We start from the raw sequence: 21,907 nt of genomic DNA, 5'->3' as shown, positions 1-21,907 counted from the left end.
TATAATATAGAGGATATAATTAAGGCCCATATACATCAAATGTAATTTATTTATCTGAGAGAAGTTACACATTTATTTTAGGATTTTGTGGGAATGGATCTTAGAACATCTCTTTTTTCTGAAGTACAGACACAAAGTGGTAGCTAAATCAGTCCTGTGAAAATAACATGAGATTTTGTTAAACCCAGGCACTATTAGGGTCGTGATGGAAAACTCCCTATATATATTTCCTTCATCCATTATGCCATTATTAATCCAAATCTACAGTATAAAACCTTGATCATTCAAGATGATTTCAGCAGTTGGATAAATATGCCTATGCAATGCCCAGTGAAAGGAATGGGACAGCTAATTTTTTCCAGGGATAATCAGAACCCTGATAATATACCTTGATTACCAGTTTTTTTCAGAAAAATTATTAAAAACCTGAAGCTAAACATATTCCCATCACAATTGCATTGAAGATTTTGTGGGCAGTCACCTTACTGTTTTTAGCTGCTGAAAAAGGAGCATAGAGAAGTAAGAAAGAGAACTAGCTTAATGAATTTAGAGAAAATATGTAGGTGATACTCTTCCTCTTTTTCTTTTTTGCAGTATTAGAACCACTGACAGCAAAGAACTTTTTCGTGGGATCAAAGTGAGTAAGTTCTGAAAGTGTAGTTGTTGTAGAAATACAATTCTTTCGGTCATGATTCTTTTAGAGGATTGCCATTGTATTTTTACTTGTTTTAATGGTCAAATTTGTAGCAACGTCTATCCCTTTAGAGCATATGTTGCCATGATGTACTTACACCAACACACAAATACACACGCTCACGCACACTTACATATGTGTTATACGTCTATAAAATACACATGTACACACACTCATTCTAAATGTACAAATTGCCTCAGCTGATTTTTGCTATTTTTACAGATGTATGCTGAAGACATAGAAAACTGTTCTTTTTCACTAGTCAATTAGAGGACAGCTCTCTAGCCAGAGAATAACAATACCAAGGAATTCTCAGAGTAGGTACATAGCTCGTTGGAACACCATCCTTAAGAGTAGGAAAAATATGAAAAAAATGTCAACTGAAAATATCCTGAGAGGTGTAAATCTGTTCTGTTATCCAGAGAGACAAAATCATTCAGTCCTCTGTGTCATCCTGTAAATTCCATTAAAAATCTTCTGGTTTCCCTCCTCCAAAAAACCACTTTTCATGCAACAATCCAACTACTTGAGCTTAAATGTAGGTCTTTTCCTCCTTAGTGTGCATTAGCTGCAGGCATGACCATTGCAATGTGCAGAGGAAGGAAAAGATCAGAAAGAAAGTACCCCCCCCATCATCCTTACACGTTTATGACATATGATCTTATATGTGTGTGTCTGTACATTTGTGTATGTATTGTGTACATCTGTACATCTCTTCTCCTCCTGGATCCCACGGGGCTGTTAGTCCCGTCACCCACCGCCCCTTAGTTGCCATTTGAAATATTGGTATTAGATAGTAATACAAAATTAAGCATACGTAAAGATAAATCGAACACTTTACCCCAGGTGCATCCTTTCATTTGATTAAGGTGTCTGCACATTCATTTTTGCTTTACGATATAATTTCTTTAAAATGTCTCCTTCACAGTGTTTCCTTTGTGGGTTGGTTTTAAAATTGTCATTCTAGATTGAACAGCACCAAAAAGCAGAGGAGGCGGAGGAGGAGAGAAGAAAAGAGCGAATATGGAGGAGAAAATCGAGTTTGACCTGCAAGTCAAGATGAAACCGAACTCCCGAAAAGCCTTCTGGCCGGGTTCCCTACTGACCCTCCTGCGGTGAGTCCCGTTCCTTTAGAGCGAGCAGAGGTCCCCGAGAGTTTGCAAGGCACAAAAGGTGGAAACGTGCACGGCGTTATTGAGCGCTAACGTTGTCAGCCCCCGAGCAACCCTGGGATGGAGGATTGCAAACGCAGTTTCACAGCTCCGGGCTCGCCGAAGTAACCTGAAGCGTTTCACTTTAGAGAAGCCCCTTAGGAAGCTGAGAGCGACGAGGCAGAAGTTTGTAAAACCTTGGCTCTGCCTCTTTCGGGTTCGTCCCGCCAGCCTGGGACAGCTTTTAAACAGCGAGGAGGTGGCACTCCCCCCCCTATTCCTATTCCCTCTTCCCTTGGAAAGCTGCTCGAAGACGGGCTGCAGCTGCGCTCGCCCCGGACTTGTGCAGCCGGGATTTGCGCGGGGAGGAACGGAACGGAACGGGGGGGCGGGGGGAGGTGGCAGCGTGTTCCCAGCACCCAGCGGCACTCCGTTCCTGCCGTTCGCATGCCTTTTGCCGTGCCGAGCAAACCTCCTCTACGGCTGGATCGCCTCTGCCCTTAGCTCGGGCTGCAGCTCCCTCCTCCTCCTCCTCCTCCTCCTCCTCCTCCCTGGGATGATTTGCACAGGACGGGTCTAGTATCTCCGGAGCGCTTCTACTTTGCTCCCACCCGCGCTCGGTGGGACTAAGCTATCGTTTAATGGGAGGTTATTTTCGGCAACCAGCCTTGCACCCGGGCGGACCGGCCGGAGGAAGAGCCGGGCGCTTCTGAAAGCGGCAGAGGAGGTTTGCCAAAGCAGGGCAGCGGAGCCGGGGGGGGGGGGCTTGAACCGGCGGAGCCCAGCCGAGGGGCCACCCCGCCGAGGAGGAGAGCGAGCTGCCCGGCTACCTGCTCCGTATTTCTGGCTGCCTGCATGGCTCCCGGGCACTGTAGAGATTGTGGGGGCTGTTGCTGCTGCTGAGCAACAATACATTGCTTTAAACTCAGCCTCAACTTAGCCCGGCAAGCAAGGATGGCAACGCTACTGGAGCTTTGGAGCTGCCAAGAGAGCCAGGGAACCTGGGTTTTGTGTGCCACTGTCTAATGTATGGGAGTAAAATGGAATTTCTTACCTGGGTTTTTCCTGCCTTGGTTCTACTGTGCACCCAACAGCACAGGTGTATCAGGTAAGAGGACGCCTTATCGTTCTTTCTTAGGCTGGCCTTAGACAGCCGTTCTTTCGGTGTGGCTGGGGTGAAAAATGCCAGGTCTGCCTGTAGCTCCCACTCCCACTTTTGCCCAGGGATGCTCTCCTTTTACGGGCTACCACTGCTTTGAGTGAGTGTTCAGTAGAAAAAGGGGTCCTGACTGAAGAGTTTCCTCAATGTGCCCCATCCTTTTTTTTCTTCTTTTTCTAGCAGAGGATGCACTTCAGCCAGTTGAGCAGCAGTTTCTTGGGTTAATCAAGGGGTGTGTTTTTAACAGGATGCCTGTGGAAGCCTTTTCCCAAGGGCACTTACTCTAAATTGGGGGCAAACACTTTCTGTAATGGCACTGCACATCCCAGCGCAGCCTCATCCCCTTAAACAGCTCTGTAGGGGGCCTGCTTGAACATGAAACTCTTCCATAAAACCCAGCACAACCAGTGGGGTACTAACTGAACATCTTTGCTTAGGGCCTCCATAGGTACAATTAAAAATCCCAAAATACAGGCACTCCTTTCTAATGGGTTCATTAAGTGTTCTGAACTTGAGATAAGAGGAAGAGACTGGCAGAGATCTTAGAAAAAACATTTGAAGAACGCCAACCATTTCTTAAAATAAGAAATTGTAAAGATATATGTTTGCAATTCTCAGTCACATTTATTCTGAAGGTGTTAGCTAGGCAACCAGCTATGTTCTCTATATATTCTCTACAGATCTGGAGGCTGCATGTGGAGAAAGCTTGCCATGATTATGCAATGAAAATAGAAGGGGGAGTAAAAAAGAACTTGCCGCATGTAAAAACATGCCTACATCATCCACAGCAGAGATGGCTGTGGTATTAAAGGGGTCTTCCTGCTTCTACTTTATAGACATTATTAATAGCTTCAGAGGAGTATAAGAAGCAAAGTGATAATTGTAGTAAGACATAACATTGCCGTTACAGTTTTTGGAATTAATTAGTGCAATCTGATTTTTTCACTGGGAAGGAAAAGGATCTTGCATTACAGGAAGTGTCAAGTCAACTGCTCTTATTCAGGACTGACATAATGATTTATCTTATGACCTTGAATCTGTTATCCAGGGTCAGATCCTGACACCCTCATGCTCTGAAGCAATCCAGTATTACAGTGAAGGCAGAGAAAATACTGCTTATGACCTAAGGGCATCAAGATCTTGCCCATAATTTCAATGATCCTGTTTCTCTATCTGCTCTTGGGCTAGCATTAAGCATTTTAGTTGAAAAGTGGTGTTTGAGTATAAAAGAAAAAAAAAAAAGAATTATAAGGAAGAGTCAGCCTTCTCAGCCTCTGTCTTCAAGGTCTGTTTCTAGGCACAGCAACTGCCAAGATATGTGCAACCTATAATTTGTTGGATAAATTATTTTATATTTGGATTAATTACCTAGTTACTTGACTTTCTTCCTCCAGTTACACAATAGTGATGAGCTGTTTGTTAGAAATATATATATACGCATGGCAGAGAGTTAGGCAAGGCAAATTCTGGCTTGTGAAATTCCAACTGTTCAGTTTGTAGTAGTTTTCCAAATATGCCAAAGTGTAAGACATTCAATGGTCAAAGAAAGCTGCTCTGTTTAGTACAACTGTTTTCTGAAGATGCAGGATTTAGCATGGCTATGGCAGAACATGGTTTAATCTTATAAAAAGTGAGTAACCTTGCTTACACGTGTACTTTCGATGAGTTAAAGAGAACGAAAACAGAATTTTGTCCTTGCATCAGTAAAATTACTCACACATAGATGACCTATGAAATAATTCCCCTTGTAAGGGCCCAAGAAGCACATTAACTTCCTTATTCTTCTGCCTTGAAGTTCTGTAATATGATATTACATATAATTATTTTTGGTAAGAGATGCTTTTATGAAGAGCACTATTTTATTAATACTGTGGTTTTATAACAATGGGCAAAACTGCCAATAGCTACATTTTATTGCTCTGATTTTGTTTTCTGAATGTAACGTGATCCATGGTTATGATGAGAGAGGCCACCCAACACCACTAAGTTCTCTGCTTGGGAGTTCTATGGACTGTATATTGACAGGTGTAAGCAAAAACATATTCAAAAAAGAAAGAACATTTCAGCGAGTTCTGAACTCAGTGGTATGACATAAGACTTCCCAAAGGCAAAACTACCTATTAAAATAGTGTTAAGGTTTGGCAGAGGAGGGAAGTGGGGAATACATGTAGCCTGCTTCCTCACAGCATTTTTGAATATCCTTTCAGGGTGCTTTAGAGGGCTGTATTTGAAGCAATTTCTCTGTCATGTGTGCTATTTGACTGAAGTGAATGAGCCAAATTCAACCTAAGTCAGCACATCCTACTTACGCCAGTGCTGTTTTCAGGTAAACACTTTTAAAAAGTAGTATTTTGTGGTCTGCTTGAGGCAGTGATTAGTGGCAAGAAATTTGGCATTCATATGATTGACAGCTCTTTGGGGCAAAGACTGTAGCTTCCATTATTTTATGAGTTTGATATGCTGTGGATGCTGCAATAATAAATGTGTCATAGCGAATGAGATCATCTGCTGAAAGACACTTAGTGAAATATTTCTTCATTTGCGCGGGGAAAGAGTATATTGATAGGAGTTTTGGGGTGTATGTCCGTACTTCTAATTCTTTACTGGAAGAGATTTTAATTCTCTAATTAAAAATAGGTGTATCTTTTATATTTAAGATTCTACTATGTTAAATTACTTTTATATATTTGCATAGAATTGTCCTTCTGTTGTGTGTCTCCCCCAGCCTTTTACTGCTATTCATAGAAACAGAGCAGCTTTAACACGTGAATATAAGCAAAGAATGGTCCATTTTCTGCAGCTTAAAACTCACAGAGAGGAAATAAGGGCTTTTATGTTCAAAAGGTTGCCATGAATTAAGCCTAATGCTTTTTCAATTACATTTCAAAATACGAAACATATTTACAGTGAGCTTCACTTAGAGTCAGGAATGGCAGATGGGAAGGATACACATACTGCTCTGGATAATCCTGGACTTTGACAGAGGCCAGATTGTTCACTGACCTTGCAGGATATTCCTTGTCTTTTTCCAAAGGAAAAGTTTTCTTGAGTGGCAGTGACATCTGGGACATTTGCCCCCAAAAGATTATCTCAAAGAAAATGAAATGTACTCCATCCCAGTCCTCAGTATCAGTCAAACCAGTATTTCCATCTACCATCTTAAAAGATTGATATAACAACTATGTCACAGTCCTAAAAAGAATCAGGTTAGCAGATTTAAAGAAGAAACAGGAGATGCAAAAAGTGATTTTCCACATGTTACTGCTATACATGTTTGTCAAAAGGTTAGCGCACTCTCCCTCCAAGTGTGATTTAAAATCAGTATCTCATTGGCCACTGACTTAAAGATGCTGCTGAGCTTTTTGCACTGCTGCGCCAAAATAGTATTGCTAATGTTACCTCTTGTTCAGCTGCTGTAGTGCACTCATTCACACAGAACATATAGATTGCCTCTTTCCTTGGTGTAATTTAAATACTTGCCAGATTTTTTCTAGTAATAGTGATAAATTTCTAGCAACTGTTTTCAAGCAGTGTTCTGGAAGAGTGAAGACAGGCTAATACCTCACTTGCCTGACAAGACGCGCCATACAAGTTGATTGATGCTTCTCCTCAAGATCACTCCACATTAGCAGAATGCAATGGTCCTGCAGCAGCTCAGAGAAAGATGTCAGCTTGGATAGAAAGGATTTGGGGATATATGTACTTTTTATTCTAGAACTGATAGTACCTAGCTCTGAAAGAGATGTATTTCTTTGTCATTTGAGATTAATTGCTTGTAGTTGCTTTCCCTAACCTGTGTCAGGGACAGTTTTGTTAGGCAAAGAAGAACTTCATAGTTTTGCCAGGTTTATCAATGGTGATTTCCTCTCCCCTTTGTCTAGTGTGCAAGACAACTAACTATTCTTTTCGTATTTTAAACAGCAGCAATTTGTTTTCTACTGCTAATGAGTTCTGTTGAAGTTCTCACAATGCTTGAACTCCAGATATGGACAGATGCAAATATATTCTCCAGAATATCTGCTTGAAATGAGATGTGTACAGAGTCAGAGTGTGGATGGAAAACTATCTTCTTCAGCTTTAGATTTGGGAACGACTTCCAGAGTGATATTAGCACACATGACTATGTTGCTGTTCAGTCAGCTAGGCACCCCACTCTGGCCTGGTGCAAAGTAAAGATAAGCTTTTTGATGAGCTGTTATGCCCTGTGTATTTTACAAATCAATAGCTTAATTTTGCGAAGTCCTTTTCTTACTAAAACAAGCTTTACAGCAGCTTACGTCAAGAAGTGAACTTGCTGAATCAACTAATAGTAGTTTCCTTTCTTTTCATCTTTACTGCTTACACTATGAAAAGTTAATCCTTTCCAATGTGTCTTTTCTATGCTGGTCTTCCTTTTTCAGGTACAATAAATGAATAATATTTTAGGCCATATATAATCCCAACTACTTATCAAGGATGAATGAGATTCTCCAACTGTCCTTCATGTTAACTTAAGCACTGGATCTCGTGTGCAGAAGTCTAGAGGAATGGCTCAAAGGAGTTATCACAAACTGGCCTGTAAATTTCCATGAAAATAAAGGTCTGCTTTCCAAAGTCATCATTTTTGACTGAGGACTGCTATACTATCTGTTAATATTCACACTTTTGTCTTCATCAGATAAAAAAGAAATGAAAGTATTACAGGTAGAATACTGTTCTTGAGTTTGTTGTTTCACCTCTCCCTTAATATTCTTGAGGGATAAAAAAAGAGTGGAACAGGAGATTTCTACTATGCTGGAGTACCTGGATGACTTTAGACCTAAAGAGCACAGATCAGACTGACACAAGCAGAGCTTGGACTCGTTTACACCGTGCTGAATCATACACCCAAGCGTACGGCCCCTGCTACATTAGTTCTTATGTCTGCATTATTTCCCTTGCTCCATCAGCCTCCATGTCAGTCTAACAAAATGTAATTTGAAGAACACGGCTGTTTAAAGTTATCAGTGGGTAGTTTAAAGGTATAGGTTCACAGAATGGCTGAGGTTGGAAAGGACCTCTGGAGGTCATCTGGTCCAACCCCCTGCTCAAGCAGGGCCACCCAGAGCCAGTTGCCCAAGACCATGTTCAGACGGCATTTAAATATCACCAAGGAGGGAGACCACAACCTCTCTCAGCAATCTGTCCCGGAGCTCGGTCACCCTCCAGTAAACAAGTGTTTGCTGATGTTCAGGCAGAACCTCCTGTGTTTCAGTTTGTGCCCGTTGCCTCTGGTCCTGTCGTTGGGCACCACTGCAAAGAGCCTGGCTCTCCCTTCTTTACACCCTCCCTTCCTGTATTGATATACATTGATAAGATCCTCCCTGAGCCTTCTCTTCTCCAGGCTAAACAGTCCCAGCTCTCTCAGCTTTTCCTCATATGAGAGATGCTCTAGTCCCTTAATCATCAGCATGAAAACAGCCTAATATTAGCAAAAGCTTTTGGTAACTCAGTGATAACTGTTTGTAAATGAAACTGTAGGTTATTCTGATTCACATATTCTCTCTGAGTATCTAGGAGCCGTTCTGTGAGCAGCAGGCTAGTGTGTGAGAATGGCAGTAACTGAGTAAGAGTAATTTTGTTGCCTATTTCAAAGAAATTTAAAAATGAACTAGTAGTATAAACATCAACAAAGTAAATCTAGCCATAAAATTATTTCAGCAGTAATATTTTAATAACCCCCAGTGGTATTAAGTGCATATAGCTCCACTAACTTCAACACATTTGTTACACTGATGATCTGACCCTAAGGCTTTATTAATAATAGAAACAAGATTCTTTTTAATTGTGTCATGGATATTTAAGTAAAACTCCCTCTAGATTGTAATCTGCTTAAAACACATGGCAAGCTACAGCCCACAGTTTTTAACCCAACTTGCGTCATTTTAACTTCCTTTTAGCTCTATGGCTCTCCTTAATTCCATTAAAATAGAATATTGACACAGGATAACTGCTGCATACTGTAAATGCTTTTTCAAAAAAGATGAGGCTCCTGGCAGTTCTTATAGTGACATTACTTCTTTTATAGCAAGTGACTGATTATGTTAGTTTTCTGGGGATGAGTTCTTGATGCACGCAAGTAGCAACACCTATTGTGAAAGGGGAGCAGCAGAATTCAGTTTTATTATTTTTCTCAGGTTGAGTACTCATAAATATACGTGGTATTCTAATTTTACAACGACTTGTACTTAGCACTTTCATACTATTGTATATGTAGGAAGCATAAGCTAGATTCTCCCATCCTCACAGATCAGGCACACAAGATAGGTCACTACTGTGTAGTCACCTTTTGACTTGAGTATTGTTTTCAAAACACTTTACAGAACTTGGCTGCGGTTTTAGCAACAGGAGTGGAAAAGCACTACCTTCTATTGAAAAGGCAAAGAGATTTTAGGCACATATATTAATTCATGTGTATTCTAGTTATTTACTCTAATTACGTAAAGTCTTAAAGTACGATTCTTTACCTATAAAAGGAGCTCAGATATTTTACTGATTAGGAATACCATTACTTATCTATGGCTGAGCCGTAGAAGTTACAAATAAGTACATTTTTAAACATAGTCTCACATTTAAACATTTCAACACAGTCTCACATTCTCTAATCTGCCAAGGCCTGAACTTAAAAAATTATTTGTTTTCTGTATTAACTGGTAGCCTTAGCATCTCCAGAAATAGGGTAGTGAATGTAAAAGAAAATAGATGAAAGAATTTCTGAACTTCACTGTTTGATGGTATTGCAGAAAAAAGCCTGACCTTAGCATCTGGATCTTGCCAAGTATTATGAAACTGTAATTTCATTGAAGTAAATACCGACAGTTAGATGACTGAAAGAGCAGCACATAGGAAACAGCAGTCTGATAGAAAGAAGTGTTTATATAGTTGATGAGACCCAATAAAGAAGGAAAAAACTCTGTCAACATCTGTTATAAATCTTCAAAGCCCTTGTCTAAATCAATTATGTTAAGATCCTTACTCAGAAGAGATACAGGAACCTGAGAAATACCTGAGATAGTCATTTGAGACTAACGTACAGCAGTGTGTTCATGGCAAGGAAACATTATAAATGCAATTTAATATATATACCCAATTTTAAGATTTTGCCATGAACTAATGCAGTTTCAATTTGGAGCAGCGTACTTATGCTTTAAGGTCACATGAGCTTTGGCAGCTCTGTCAATGCAAGTTTTCAGTGTCTTTGCTGCTCAGAACTTACATTTATACATTGTAATCCCACAACTCCTTCCTTATATAATTGACTCCACACATGTGGGGCAAGAATTTTATGATCAGGGCAATCAAAGATTTTTCTTTCAGTCCCCTGTGAGAAGAAGAGTTGGTTATTGTAGGATACTCTGCTACTGTGTTAGCAGTAACTGGATGTGCTGAGCTGAATGCCCAGATGGGCATATTTTGGAGAGAAAAAATGTGCTTTATGTGGGTCAATGTCTCATGGACACTCTAGGAAAGTTATGTAAGTACCAAGGTAGAATACGTTCATGGTATATTATTTTGCAGCCTTTCATCACTGTTTAATGAGTTTCTTTTCCGTTCCTAGTGATATGTATCTCTCAAATGCCGTATTTGTTGCTGGGCTTAGTGGAAGATGCTGAAACAGTGCTCAGACTGTTTTTATATAGTACTTGCATTCAGATACAGGCCCTGTCAAACCACTGGCAATTTTTCTCTTTGCAAATAGTTGTGGTAGACATTGTCACAGTCTTTCATTTATCTATTCCTGTCATGTCAATCATAGTGCTGGCAAGAGGAATTATGTGAGCAGGCACAGATCTTCAGATGAAGTCTGCCAGCTCAGTTTAAACAGTTAATGAAGACAATACTATCTTGTCTTTGTTTATAAGAGATTATGGAATATCCACATGATTGCTTGTACCAGGAGGGTTGAGGGGCTGGCATCTGCCAGGTGGTGGAAAATGGCAACAAGAAACTGTGCTAATGTCTTCAAGGAGCATCACTGGATCGGAAAGAAGCATATGCCTAGCACCTTAGAGATGGAGCTTTATTTCTGGGAGGGGGACTGTGGCATGCTGCACAAATCTGACAGCAACACATTACCTCCCAAACAAAACCTACTGCCTGTTTGGTGGCTCGCTCAGGTCCCAAGAGTGACTACAAAAGGATGCCTGCATTATGGCATCCCACACTCCTGACAGTGTCCTGAGGACAGGTGGCCAAACACCCACACTGCCTGATGCTGGCAAGTGCAAAACAGCACAAACAGGTGAGCTGGGGCCCTCCCAGCATGATGGAACCATCCCTATATGCCCAAAACTCTGGGGAACCTGTGGGAAGGTGGAGTGTGACAGAGACATTTCAGTGCTATGGATACCTACCTGTCACAAAAAGGAGTGGTTTGGACTGCTAAAGAATCACCTTCAAGGGTATTAGCAAAACTGATCCAATAGGAATTTATAAAAGTGCGACTTCATAGAATTCGATGGCAAGGTGTAGAAAGAATGTAGAAAGGTAGGGGAGACCCTCCCATTGAGTCACGAGGTTCAGAGGAGACCCCCCCATTGAGTCACGAGGTTCAGAGGAGACCCCCTTGCTTTCTAAATTCCTGTCGGAGTCTAGGTGCTGCTGAATCAACTCCTAGTCTCAGACTTGGTCAACGGTTTATATCTAAAGAGATTATAATAGCAGCCTGAGATTCATTCACAGTTGAATAAAGTTCACAACAGTAATTTAAGTATAGATTTTGAAAAGCAATATTTGTAATCAGGTTTTATCTAAGAGCTGATTCACCCTTTCCAATAGTTGTTTAAGATGATTATTCTCACTCACAAGTTTATAAACTCAGATTCCTAGTTTTTCTCCTGTCTTCCTCTCAAAGGCCAATGATGAATTCAACACCTCATTTTCCAAATTCAAAGCTGCATATTCTACATCAGAAATTTATTTGGGAGCAAGGACTTCCTTAGCTTCTTGCTGACAGGAAACCTTGCTAAACAGGCTCCTAAAACCACACAAATGCATAGCCTGACACTGCCGAGGCCTAAGAAGTTTGGTCGCGTTCAGTGAGAACTCTCACGGCTAGATTAATAAATAGTACAGTTTATTAAAGCAACAGAAGTGCTGATTCTTTTGGATTGCTGGTGATAAATACAATGTCTGCAAAGCACGTGCAAGTACCAAGAATATGAATAATACAGCCAACTACAAACGCGTTAAATTATGGAATAACTCTATAAAGATTTCTAAGTTTCCCGGGGAAGCACTCGGTGTAACCGAGGGCTCGAATCTCACCCAATAGGCATCAGCCTGTCGACTGATCCCAGGAGTCAGCGATGTCCTCCTGACTTGTCTGCGATGGTATCTTCCCTAGCATTCCTCCTCTCTTAAGCTATTTTATACTATTTTCTTATTTTTAGGGGGAGCTTGAGTGACTCTAGTCATACATACCTTTATTATGATTGGTATAAAATCTCCTCGCTTTACTTTTAAAGGTATAAGCTAGAGAAATTCAGAGCGCATGCTCAGTGAGGGGTGGTCGTACCTTGAAGGAGGGTAGCCTTTGGGATGGAGGTGTGTTTTGGTATTATAATGATATTATAATGAGCAAAGTTCACCCAGAAGACATGATTTTGACAGAAAATGAATAACTGCTGTTTCAGGTCTGGCTCAGGCTAACAATTATGCGGTTTATCAGTTCCATAGTATCACCCAGTTCCCATCCCTATGGTGGTATCACAGAGCCTGGCCGCGGTGTCTCCACTCCGCTCCACCCTCCGTGTTGTTCCTCGTAGAGTTAGCATACCAAGCTCCCCTGGTGTTGCTAACATCTAACGTTGCAGGTTATGTTGCTTAGGGAATTATTATGGAACAGATTCCTTGCATATCCACTGCATTCCACCCTGGAGATTTACCTTCCCTTAAGAGGTGGACATATCAATAAGTCACCTCCAGCAATTACACCTACCTCACTTACCGCTCAAGACCATGGACAAGAATGGCCCCAAATGCAGGACCATAGTCAGAACTCTTGCCCCTACATTTCCAGGATTGTGGACCACACCACAGGTTCCAGGACAATGGCCAAATCCTTCAGGCTCACCACTATGGGCAGCATCTCACACTGCAGAACCATCGGCCCCTCCTGAGGTTTCTGGAGGCCCCTGAGATGCCTGGACTGTAGGCAACCACCTCTTTGGCTCAGAATGAGGGAGAACCACCGGGGCACCACAGACAGCCCCTCCTGAGTTCCAGCACCACAGCCCGCTCCCGCCAAGGTTCGGGTGCGGCCCACGGGGAGTTCTGTGCCAGGCGGGGGCCGTGGGGATGCCCCCTTTAGTGCTTCTGTGCTTTCAGCTGTTCACTTTTAAAGCGAGATCTCCTTTTTGACCATATCTTTGCAGTTTTTAGGTGTTTGTACACCTTGTATTAGCATTGCTTTTCATATTTCTGAGGCTCAAGGGTACTTTTCACAGTATCGAAGATGTTAAATCCAAATTCCAGCTGTGTAATTTTTACTGTTTTCCCGTCACATTTGACAACATAGCAGCCTTCTTGATCTCAGCTGTTCCATTGTGGTACTAGGAGCTGTCACAGCTGCTGTGCCCTACTACCCAGATAGCTGCATTTCAGCATCCACAGATGCATTTTATGCAGTATACAAAGTATCTTGTTTTCCCTGGTGCCTTCTTTACATTTCTAAATTGTTTTTTCCCTACTTTTTTTTTTTTTTAAAGAAAAAACTTTAAAAGGTTATGTGCTTGTATTTCAGAAAGAGGCCATAGTCTTCCCTGAAATATGTTGTAATTGAAACCGAAATATCTGAAATGGTTTTCCTATCTATATACAGTATTTTTGCACTAAATTACCAATATAGCTGATTATACTGTAGGTGGTCTCTGGTGTAAAAAAAGTCAATGTCTTCCATTTTCTGTTATTTTTCTGTTTGTATACATGGCCAAGTTTTAAAAGATACTTATTCTCTTTACCCAGAGCTATGAATGACATCGGAGATTACATAGGTTCCAACATCGAAATATCCTGGTTACCCAACCTGGATGATTTAATGAAAGGGTATGCACGTAATTTCAGGCCTGGGATTGGAGGTGAGACTTTGAGAATAATGTCTCTTTTGTGTCTTACAATCCTTCTACCCTCTGATGTTTATGTAAACTTCATTCTCTACATGATTAAAAGGTTGTGATTATCTGTTAGTTGTATACTGGAAATAATAACAATCAACAATTGCTTGATTTTGGCAAAAGACAGACTGTACAACCGAATTAGCAATGCAGTCTTCTTGCTGATACAGTTCTTATGCCACTGATACCCAAGTAGAAGGAATTTTGCATTACATTAAATGGCAATAATTTCTGCATTTGCTTCAAGTCATGCTGTCTTAAACCTGATAATGTGGTTTCCAGAAAGGATTCCATAATTTTCAGTAGTTGTGATTATATCTCATATCTTTTATCACTGAAGCAAGGTGTTCTGTTGGAAATTGAGGATGCAATCTGTAAAAGATTTAAACCTCTTGCTTTACGGTAGATTTTACTTGGAAAGTGTACTTTATCATGGAAAAACACTTTTATGAATTCACTCTGTATGAAAGAATTAACAGTCTTGGGTCATCGATATTTTTATAGGTACTATGATGATGTAAATCACCCCATTCAAACATTTTTTCTCAGGTCCTCCCGTTAATGTTGCTCTTGCAATTGAAGTAGCCAGCATTGACCACATCTCAGAAGTGAACATGGTACGTTATCAGTTAAACCTACCAAGTTGTGAATGTATGTTGCAAGGACAGGAAGTGTAGAAAACTAACTAAATAGAGAGACAGTTGATCCCCAACATGTTTGGAGTGGAGAAATTACCACAAGAAGATATTGCAAAGAACAAACATTGTATTTTAAGACACAGGCAGAGTCTCTTTCGGCAGACATTGGCAATTACAAGAATCTAGCCATGTATAAGTCACTGAGATTTCTTACTAGAGTTAGCAAGGTTGTAGCAAGACTCACTACTTGTGCAGCACTCACTAACAGAAAGCCTAATTTTAAGTATTAACACCAACTTCTGCTCAAATTCCTTTTCACCACAGATACTTCTAAAAAGAAGCTAAGGGAATGATTGGTTGTGAGATGCTCCTCTTTTTTGTGTAAAGACCTTCTAATAAAGCAGTGGAGTATAACAACTTACAAGTCACATAAACAAGCATAGGCATGGATTAACTGCATTTCTGAACACAATAGATTTAAATTTAAAACCAAAAGTTTGACTTTCCCTCCATCCTTTCCCTTCATTACAGATGCATAACTTTACCTGATTTTTTTAGTTTTGCTTTAAAAAACCTTCAAAACCAAAAGTTGTACTTTTAGAGATACATAAACTGATTTCTTCATTAAGACATGCAAATCTTGCAACATGTTATATATAACACTGACATTGATCACTTTTTGATATCTTGGGTTTATCCATGGTAGGAGCATATGACAGAAATTAAAAACCTTGGGCAGCTCTTTGGTTCACTGAGTATAAAAATATTATTTGCACTGGAAGCAGTTAATACATTTCTAGGCTAATACAATGATTTTTGACCAACTCCCAAGACGTTATCATTGTGTTTGTTTAGCATCACTTTTTAATTGGGATTTCTCTTGTCATAGGAATATACCATGACGGTATTTTTGCACCAGAGCTGGCGAGATGACCGTCTGTCTTACAACCACACCAATGAAACTTTGGGCTTAGACAGCCGGTTTGTGGACAAGCTCTGGTTGCCAGATACTTTCATAGTAAATGCCAAGTCTGCCTGGTTCCATGATGTGACTGTGGAAAACAAACTTATCAGGCTCCAGCCAGATGGAGTCATTTTATACAGCATCAGGTGAGTGAGAAAGAGTGCAAGTGTACTCCATCATGTATTAACTTTTTGAACAGACTATAAACTAATCACTCAGTTTTCCTAGGGTGATTTCCTAAAATAATTATTAATTTAAAACGGAAGAAAGCACTGGTGACTCCTATCAGAGATTCCTTTGCTTTACAACAATTACACTGCCAGGAAGGTATCTTTGGCAACACTAACACATTTTCCACTGCATAATCACTGATTGCTTTCAGAATGTCCTTAATGGGAGATAAGCACCTCATAACTATTTGGTCACCAGGCAAGGAGATGCTGAATACAGAGCAAAGATTCCATTCTCCACTCTCTCACTATTTTCCAAGGGAACTATGAGCCTGATTTAGGCTCAGCTTCCCCATCTTTCAAACAGAGAAAGTAGTATTTCCTCACTTTGGAAGAGTGTTCTTGCTAGAACTCACTAACTATATTTAAAGTTAATTGTGTAATGTTCTAAAAAATGAGCGTGCACCTTTGAAACTGTAAGTCCAGTCACACTTAAGGTATTAGTAGTGATCTTGGGGACAGCGGAAGGGAGTAGATTTGACTCAGAAAAGTCCTTTTTATCATCAGAAGTAGCTAAAGTGTCTTCTGACATTAGACAAGTCATTTGACCTTTCAATTTCCCCCACCTTTGGATTTACCACAGACTTAGTACTAAGGCAATAGCCATAAGGATTTTGAAAATAGTTTCCTGTATTAGTATTAAGGTTTCAAAGTTTTCCATTTAGTCTTTCGAGTTCTGAGGAAAAGGCTCTATCTGAATGCAACTAACCGGTGTTCACATTGCTTGGAACAGGATTACCTCAACAGTGGCCTGTGACATGGACCTTTCCAAGTATCCAATGGATGAGCAAGAATGCATGTTGGATTTGGAGAGCTGTAAGGGCTGAGTACAGCATTTCATGTAATCTGTATTTTGTTTAAAGTCTGCATATGTGGTACTTAACTTGCTGGAGTTTGCTGAAATGATTCTGCTTTAGTCAATGAAATATAAGGATTTAGAAATTAAAGGCACAAACCTGAATCTGTTCATTCTCTGTGTTGGGCATTAAACTATGGACTTTTCAATACCAGTTCAGCTCTGATCCAATTCAAAACTATAGGATTTAATTCAGTGAAGATGAACAACCTACAGTCCTGCTGACAAATGTCTGGAACTTTGTGCTTGATGTAAAACCTAGTGGAATTGTGACAGTCACTAGCATTACTGAGGTTTGCATCAAATCCAGTGAGAATAAGTAGAGAAGCCCACAGGCAAAATTTGATGTGCTATTTTTTCTTTATGAGAAAACAGGAAAAAGAAAGAATTCCCTGCTTTTAATGAGTGGCATTGTGACTAACCCTTACGTAGCTGTTTATCTTGCCTAGGCATTCCTGTATATGTTACACAGAAATCCGTCAGAATAACGGATGGATTGGCTTAAATTCATTTGTACTCACAAAGGAGAGTGAAGAATGAATTTATATTTTGTCCAACCTGTATTTTATCTATGATCAGCATGTAATTCCCATGAGCATTAATACTTTTGAATGAAATTCACCACTGACACAAGCAGGGGCCACCCAATCAATGTTAATGAATCTGGCCTTTTGTGGTTTTTATATCAAGGAGTCTACAGGTCCTGAGGGTTCCAGAGATTTGTGAATAGCAATTTCTGAGCAGATCCACTGGCCTATTGATGCAAGTTTCTCTTTTTCTTTTATAGCACTGACTTTGTTTTCTAGGCAATTAACCACAATACCATTTTATCCTGTCAAAAATAGCAATCTACAGTTTTACTTATGTAATCACCAAATGCAGAGGCAGCAGACAGTGAACCAGCAATCAGTTCTCTCTCCCAGCAAGTTCTGCAGGGAGTTTTGGTGGTGGTTGAATTTTTTAATTGAATTTGAGGGTTTTGATTTCAGTGAAACAAACCTGTAGAAATAAAGCCTCTTTAAACAAATGGTTTAGTAGCAAGTTGTCCATTAACAGCAAAACTAGCAAAGATCAATTTCCTATGGATCTGCATATTAAATAAATCCCCTCATACATATCCCCCGCCTTCTCTCATGTCCCTGGTGCCTTGCACCTCTCCCTAGCAGTTATCTTCCAGCTGCCGCCCATGCCAAACTGCAGTCACTAATAGGCTGTTACACGTGGTGATTGTCAAGCTAGCTGGTGCATCTCACAATGCACATAGGTCTCAATTATACTGCTGTTCTCTAACTGGATGCACAAATTTGATTTTCTGTTCTCTACACACCACTTCTTACAAAACTTTCAAGAATCTTGCATCTTTGAAACCTTTACCTTTTTGTCATTTTGGTTTGAAAATACTGAGGAAGTTCAAAAGCTGTTAGGAGGAGAACTGACAGAAAAACACTGCATAGGCAGTTTGCATAGGCTTTGTTTTCTTATTAAACTACTTTAAGCCTGGGGGAGGCCCTAACAGTTGTTTCCACGAGTGGGGATTCATATGAACAAATCAGCTGTATACTTTACCTTCATGCAGTGTCCATTTGTAAAAGCACTGTAGGGCTTGCAAGGGGAGATACAGAGCCGACCGGACGCATACCTTTTGAGGTCACTGGGGGAATCCCTGACAAAGGGAAGTTACTCCAACACTGCCTGACTGGTACAGAGTACCTGTCTCATAAAATCAATGTATGAACTTGGAGATAGACTTGCAGTACAGAATTACACTCTGATCTGTCTTCAGTAGGATAGCTATAGATAGATTAGATTTGGTAGACATTTTCTTTTACAATCAGAAATTTCTGTGACTCTGAAATCCAAGCACAGTGCAGGGGTAAGTTGGCTAGTTTGAGTGCTACAGTAACAGTTACTCTACTTTAAGTGAGTATGCAAATGAGCTTTTTGAGAGATAATTTGGATATTTCTCACGACACTGAAGTGCATCGTGCCATACCACATATTGCTAGTCAGTGTGAATCAGCTTGGGTAATTCTCCCTGTAGCAAAGCTACCCCAATGTGACACTGGCAACACTGATGTTGCCAGGACACTGAATTACCCAGACGGAATCACAGCATGTTTGCGATGGGACCGATGAAAATCAGCGTAGCAGAGGAATTAGAGGACTTGCACTATGAGTCCTCTAAAGTTCTTAATTTCTTCCTCAAACATTGTGTTTATTCAGCTTTCTTTTGGCAGATGGCTACTCTTCAGAGGACATCGTCTACCACTGGTCAGAAAACCAGGAGGAAATCCATGGGCTGGATAAGCTGCAGCTTGCTCAATTCACAATTACCAATTACCAGTTCACAACAGAAATGATGAACTTCAAATCTGGTAACAGGATCTGTCTTCAGTTCAGGGACAGTATCAGACTTCTTCCTGCCTAGGGAAACCTCCTATATCTATAATAGAAAATCCCTCTTCTTAAGTAACTGATTTAAGAACACGTCAGGTTTCTGATAAGAGTTTTCCTTAGCTTACACTTGCAAAAAATGCCAACCTTTGCTGAGCCTTCAGGCAGCCACTGTAGCATATTTTGTCCTTTAGCTCTGTATGTTTGACAAAATACTCCATGGAGCAGCCAGTCAGCACTCGATAAAAAACACTTGAGGTATAGCTCACATTTTCTTGACCTAATTTACAATTTTGGATGAAGAAAAATTTCCATTAGCCCTGATGTTATGAGGCTTATGACGTACAGTCAGATCATGCTAATTCTATCCAGTAGAAGTCAGTGGTGTGTATGCGTATCATTGGGTTTATTGCAATGTTTGTAAAAGATTGGAGTCATTTCTTTCCTGCTGATTTTTCATCCTCTTTCATGTATTCAGATTCTCATTTATGCTGCACATCTCCTCTAAGCTCTTTTTTGAGTTTGAAATTAACTTGGCCTTTTAAAAAATCTAAATTTAGTATCTGGAGGACTTTCTACAGCAGATGATAAGACAGTACACATTTTGAAGCAATACTGTTATTTGAGAAGACTCATGATTTTATTTTCAGATTTGGCATTGATATGACCTGAGACAAATCATTTGACCTATTCTTAGCTGATGAGAACTGCAGTACCTCGTGCAGGGTTTATGAAGACTAACTGAACAACATTCAAAAAAGCTTTTTGTGATACTTGTCCAAAAGATGTTTAAGAATGTAGATCTCTCTCATTATAGGAAATGTTATTTTGAATATCAGTTTAACTGTAATTCACACACTCAGAATCTTCCTTTGTCTGCTCTTTTTTTCCAGCAGGTCAGTTTCCCAGGCTCAGTCTCCACTTCCACCTTCGGCGAAATCGAGGAGTTTACATCATTCAGTCTTATGTTCCTTCTATCTTACTAGTGGCCATGTCATGGGTATCCTTCTGGATCAGTCAGTCAGCTGTGCCTGCCAGGGTGTCATTAGGTAAAACAGATAGTTTGGGGAACTAACAGGGAAGGGCATGCTGAAGTTGTAGTTATGCTCTCTAATAATGCTCATTTTCCATGAAGGTGCATTTGTGAATACTATGTTTACATTTGCAGAAGAGACGGTCCTTGAAAAGATTTCCCTCATGTTTTAATTTCTGTCATGCTATCAGAGCAGCTGCCTCAGTAAAGAACAGAAAAAAACCGCCTAAAGAGGGTTAAAAGCAATAGTGAATGAGGCAGATGTGTGAAAGAATTGATTTGAAGGAACTGGGACAGTGACAAAAAAATGTTCCTAGAGCTTGTGGATCCGTTTGCCTAAGTGAGGGTTGCAAGTCCAGATGCAAAAGTTTTTGAGGGTTAAGTTGTCTGGTTTTGTTTGTCCTGATCTAGAACAAAACCAAGGATAACATGTTCAAAGCTGCCTTAGTCATACAAATGCACAGTTTTTTAGAAGCTCCCCTGTTTTGAAAATCAGAAGCCACGATATTAAGGGGCTTCTACTGTGAAAATATTCCTCAGCTTCAGATTAGTAAATACACTTATTATAGTGTATACTGTGAAACCTAAAGTAAAATTTCTCACACTACACTGCAGGTATAACTACTGTTCTTACTATGACTACACTGATGGTCAGTGCCCGATCTTCGCTTCCACGAGCATCTGCCATCAAGGCGCTTGATGTTTACTTCTGGATTTGCTATGTGTTTGTCTTCGCTGCACTGGTAGAATATGCATTTGCACATTTCAATGCTGACTACATGAAAAAGCAAAAGAACAAGATAAAGGCAAGAAGGCAGAGTGGAGAGGTCAGTAAGCATAATACTGTGAGTAACTTTGCAAAAGCAATCACCCTGCATCATGACCTTTTTCTACTATGGAAGCAAATTCTTCTACCCCTTTTGAAAAAAAAAAATAATTCCTGGTTAATTCTTTTGTCACCTTAATATGACAAGCAACCAAGCGCAATTGCTAATTTCCCCTTGAATATGGTTAGCACTAAAGACAACATATTCTTATGTGGTTTGTTGCTGTATTTAAGATAGGAAATGGAGGATAAGAGAGAACGAGTAAGAAGAGAGGGAAAGCATGTCTTGAAGCATGTCTTGAGCCAGATTTGTACATCTTGCACTTTGAGAATATATTTAGACTCTTTGATATTTGTCCAGTCCTCAATGTAAGGTACGGTAACCTTGAGTTGCTCCTGTAGGGTCAGGGCAAAGTTATTATGTCGGTATTACATAAGATGGGGAAGAAAGGCCTTTTCTCAGAAGGTATTCTTTAGTAGCTGCTTCTGCTAAGACTCTTTTAGCTCTGCTACAGCATAATAAAATGCTGTTAGCAAAACAAAAACTAGGCCTGTAGTCTTCAATGTTGTTCCCTGGAGATTACATTTTTTTACACCCAAGCTGCGTAATGTAAATACAGATATAATTAGCATGGATATAAGTTTTGTAGCAATGAAGCCCAGTGAAACTGAACAAAGGAGTCCATAAATGGAATTTCTTCCAGGAAGTCCAGATGCACTTTGCTGCTTTCTTCATGTCCATACATGCATGTTAGTGGTGAAGCAGAGTGAATTGATTAAGAAACTTTTTTCTTTTTTTACAATTTGTAGTCCAGGCCTACATATTTTCG

At 40.1% G+C, this 21,907-nt stretch overlaps 2 protein-coding genes across 6 annotated transcripts in view; one reads left to right on the top strand and one right to left on the bottom strand.

The window, feature by feature from the left end:
* Positions 1-21,907, bottom strand: part of CFAP74 (cilia and flagella associated protein 74) — a 94,205-nt gene that overhangs the window by 56,011 nt on the left and 16,287 nt on the right. Inside the window, exon 1 of one of the 2 annotated variants that reach the window (XM_030017587.2) lies at positions 1,536-1,668. The exons of the other annotated variant lie outside the window; for it this stretch is intronic. Coding sequence (XP_029873447.1) covers positions 1,536-1,546 — 11 coding nt within the window. The 5' untranslated portion in view covers positions 1,547-1,668. Of the gene's footprint in view, positions 1-1,535; positions 1,669-21,907 lie in introns of those variants that run through there. 2 annotated transcript variants of the gene reach the window in all.
* The window catches only part of GABRD (gamma-aminobutyric acid type A receptor subunit delta), a 31,396-nt gene continuing 11,191 nt past the window's right edge, over positions 1,703-21,907 (top strand). Inside the window, exons 1-9 of one of the 4 annotated variants that reach the window (XM_030017620.1) lie at positions 2,302-2,953; positions 5,212-5,330; positions 13,988-14,100; positions 14,686-14,753; positions 15,664-15,884; positions 16,702-16,784; positions 19,062-19,199; positions 20,112-20,267; positions 20,867-21,078. In XM_030017620.1, the coding sequence (XP_029873480.1) occupies positions 5,275-5,330; positions 13,988-14,100; positions 14,686-14,753; positions 15,664-15,884; positions 16,702-16,784; positions 19,062-19,199; positions 20,112-20,267; positions 20,867-21,078 (1,047 nt within the window). In that variant the 5' untranslated portion in view covers positions 2,302-2,953; positions 5,212-5,274. Of the gene's footprint in view, positions 1,810-2,301; positions 2,954-5,211; positions 5,331-13,987; positions 14,101-14,685; positions 14,754-15,663; positions 15,885-16,701; positions 16,785-19,061; positions 19,200-20,111; positions 20,268-20,866; positions 21,079-21,907 lie in introns of those variants that run through there. The other 3 variants (XM_030017617.1, XM_030017616.1, XM_030017618.1) reach the window with 3 other exon arrangements.

The sequence above is a fragment of the Aquila chrysaetos genome, chromosome 6 (genome assembly GCF_900496995.4).
Source record: "Aquila chrysaetos chrysaetos chromosome 6, bAquChr1.4, whole genome shotgun sequence".
Classification (NCBI taxonomy): Eukaryota; Metazoa; Chordata; class Aves; order Accipitriformes; family Accipitridae; genus Aquila; species Aquila chrysaetos.
The sequence above is the reverse complement of the archived record's forward strand: the minus strand, read 5'-3'. Positions and strand labels throughout refer to the sequence as shown.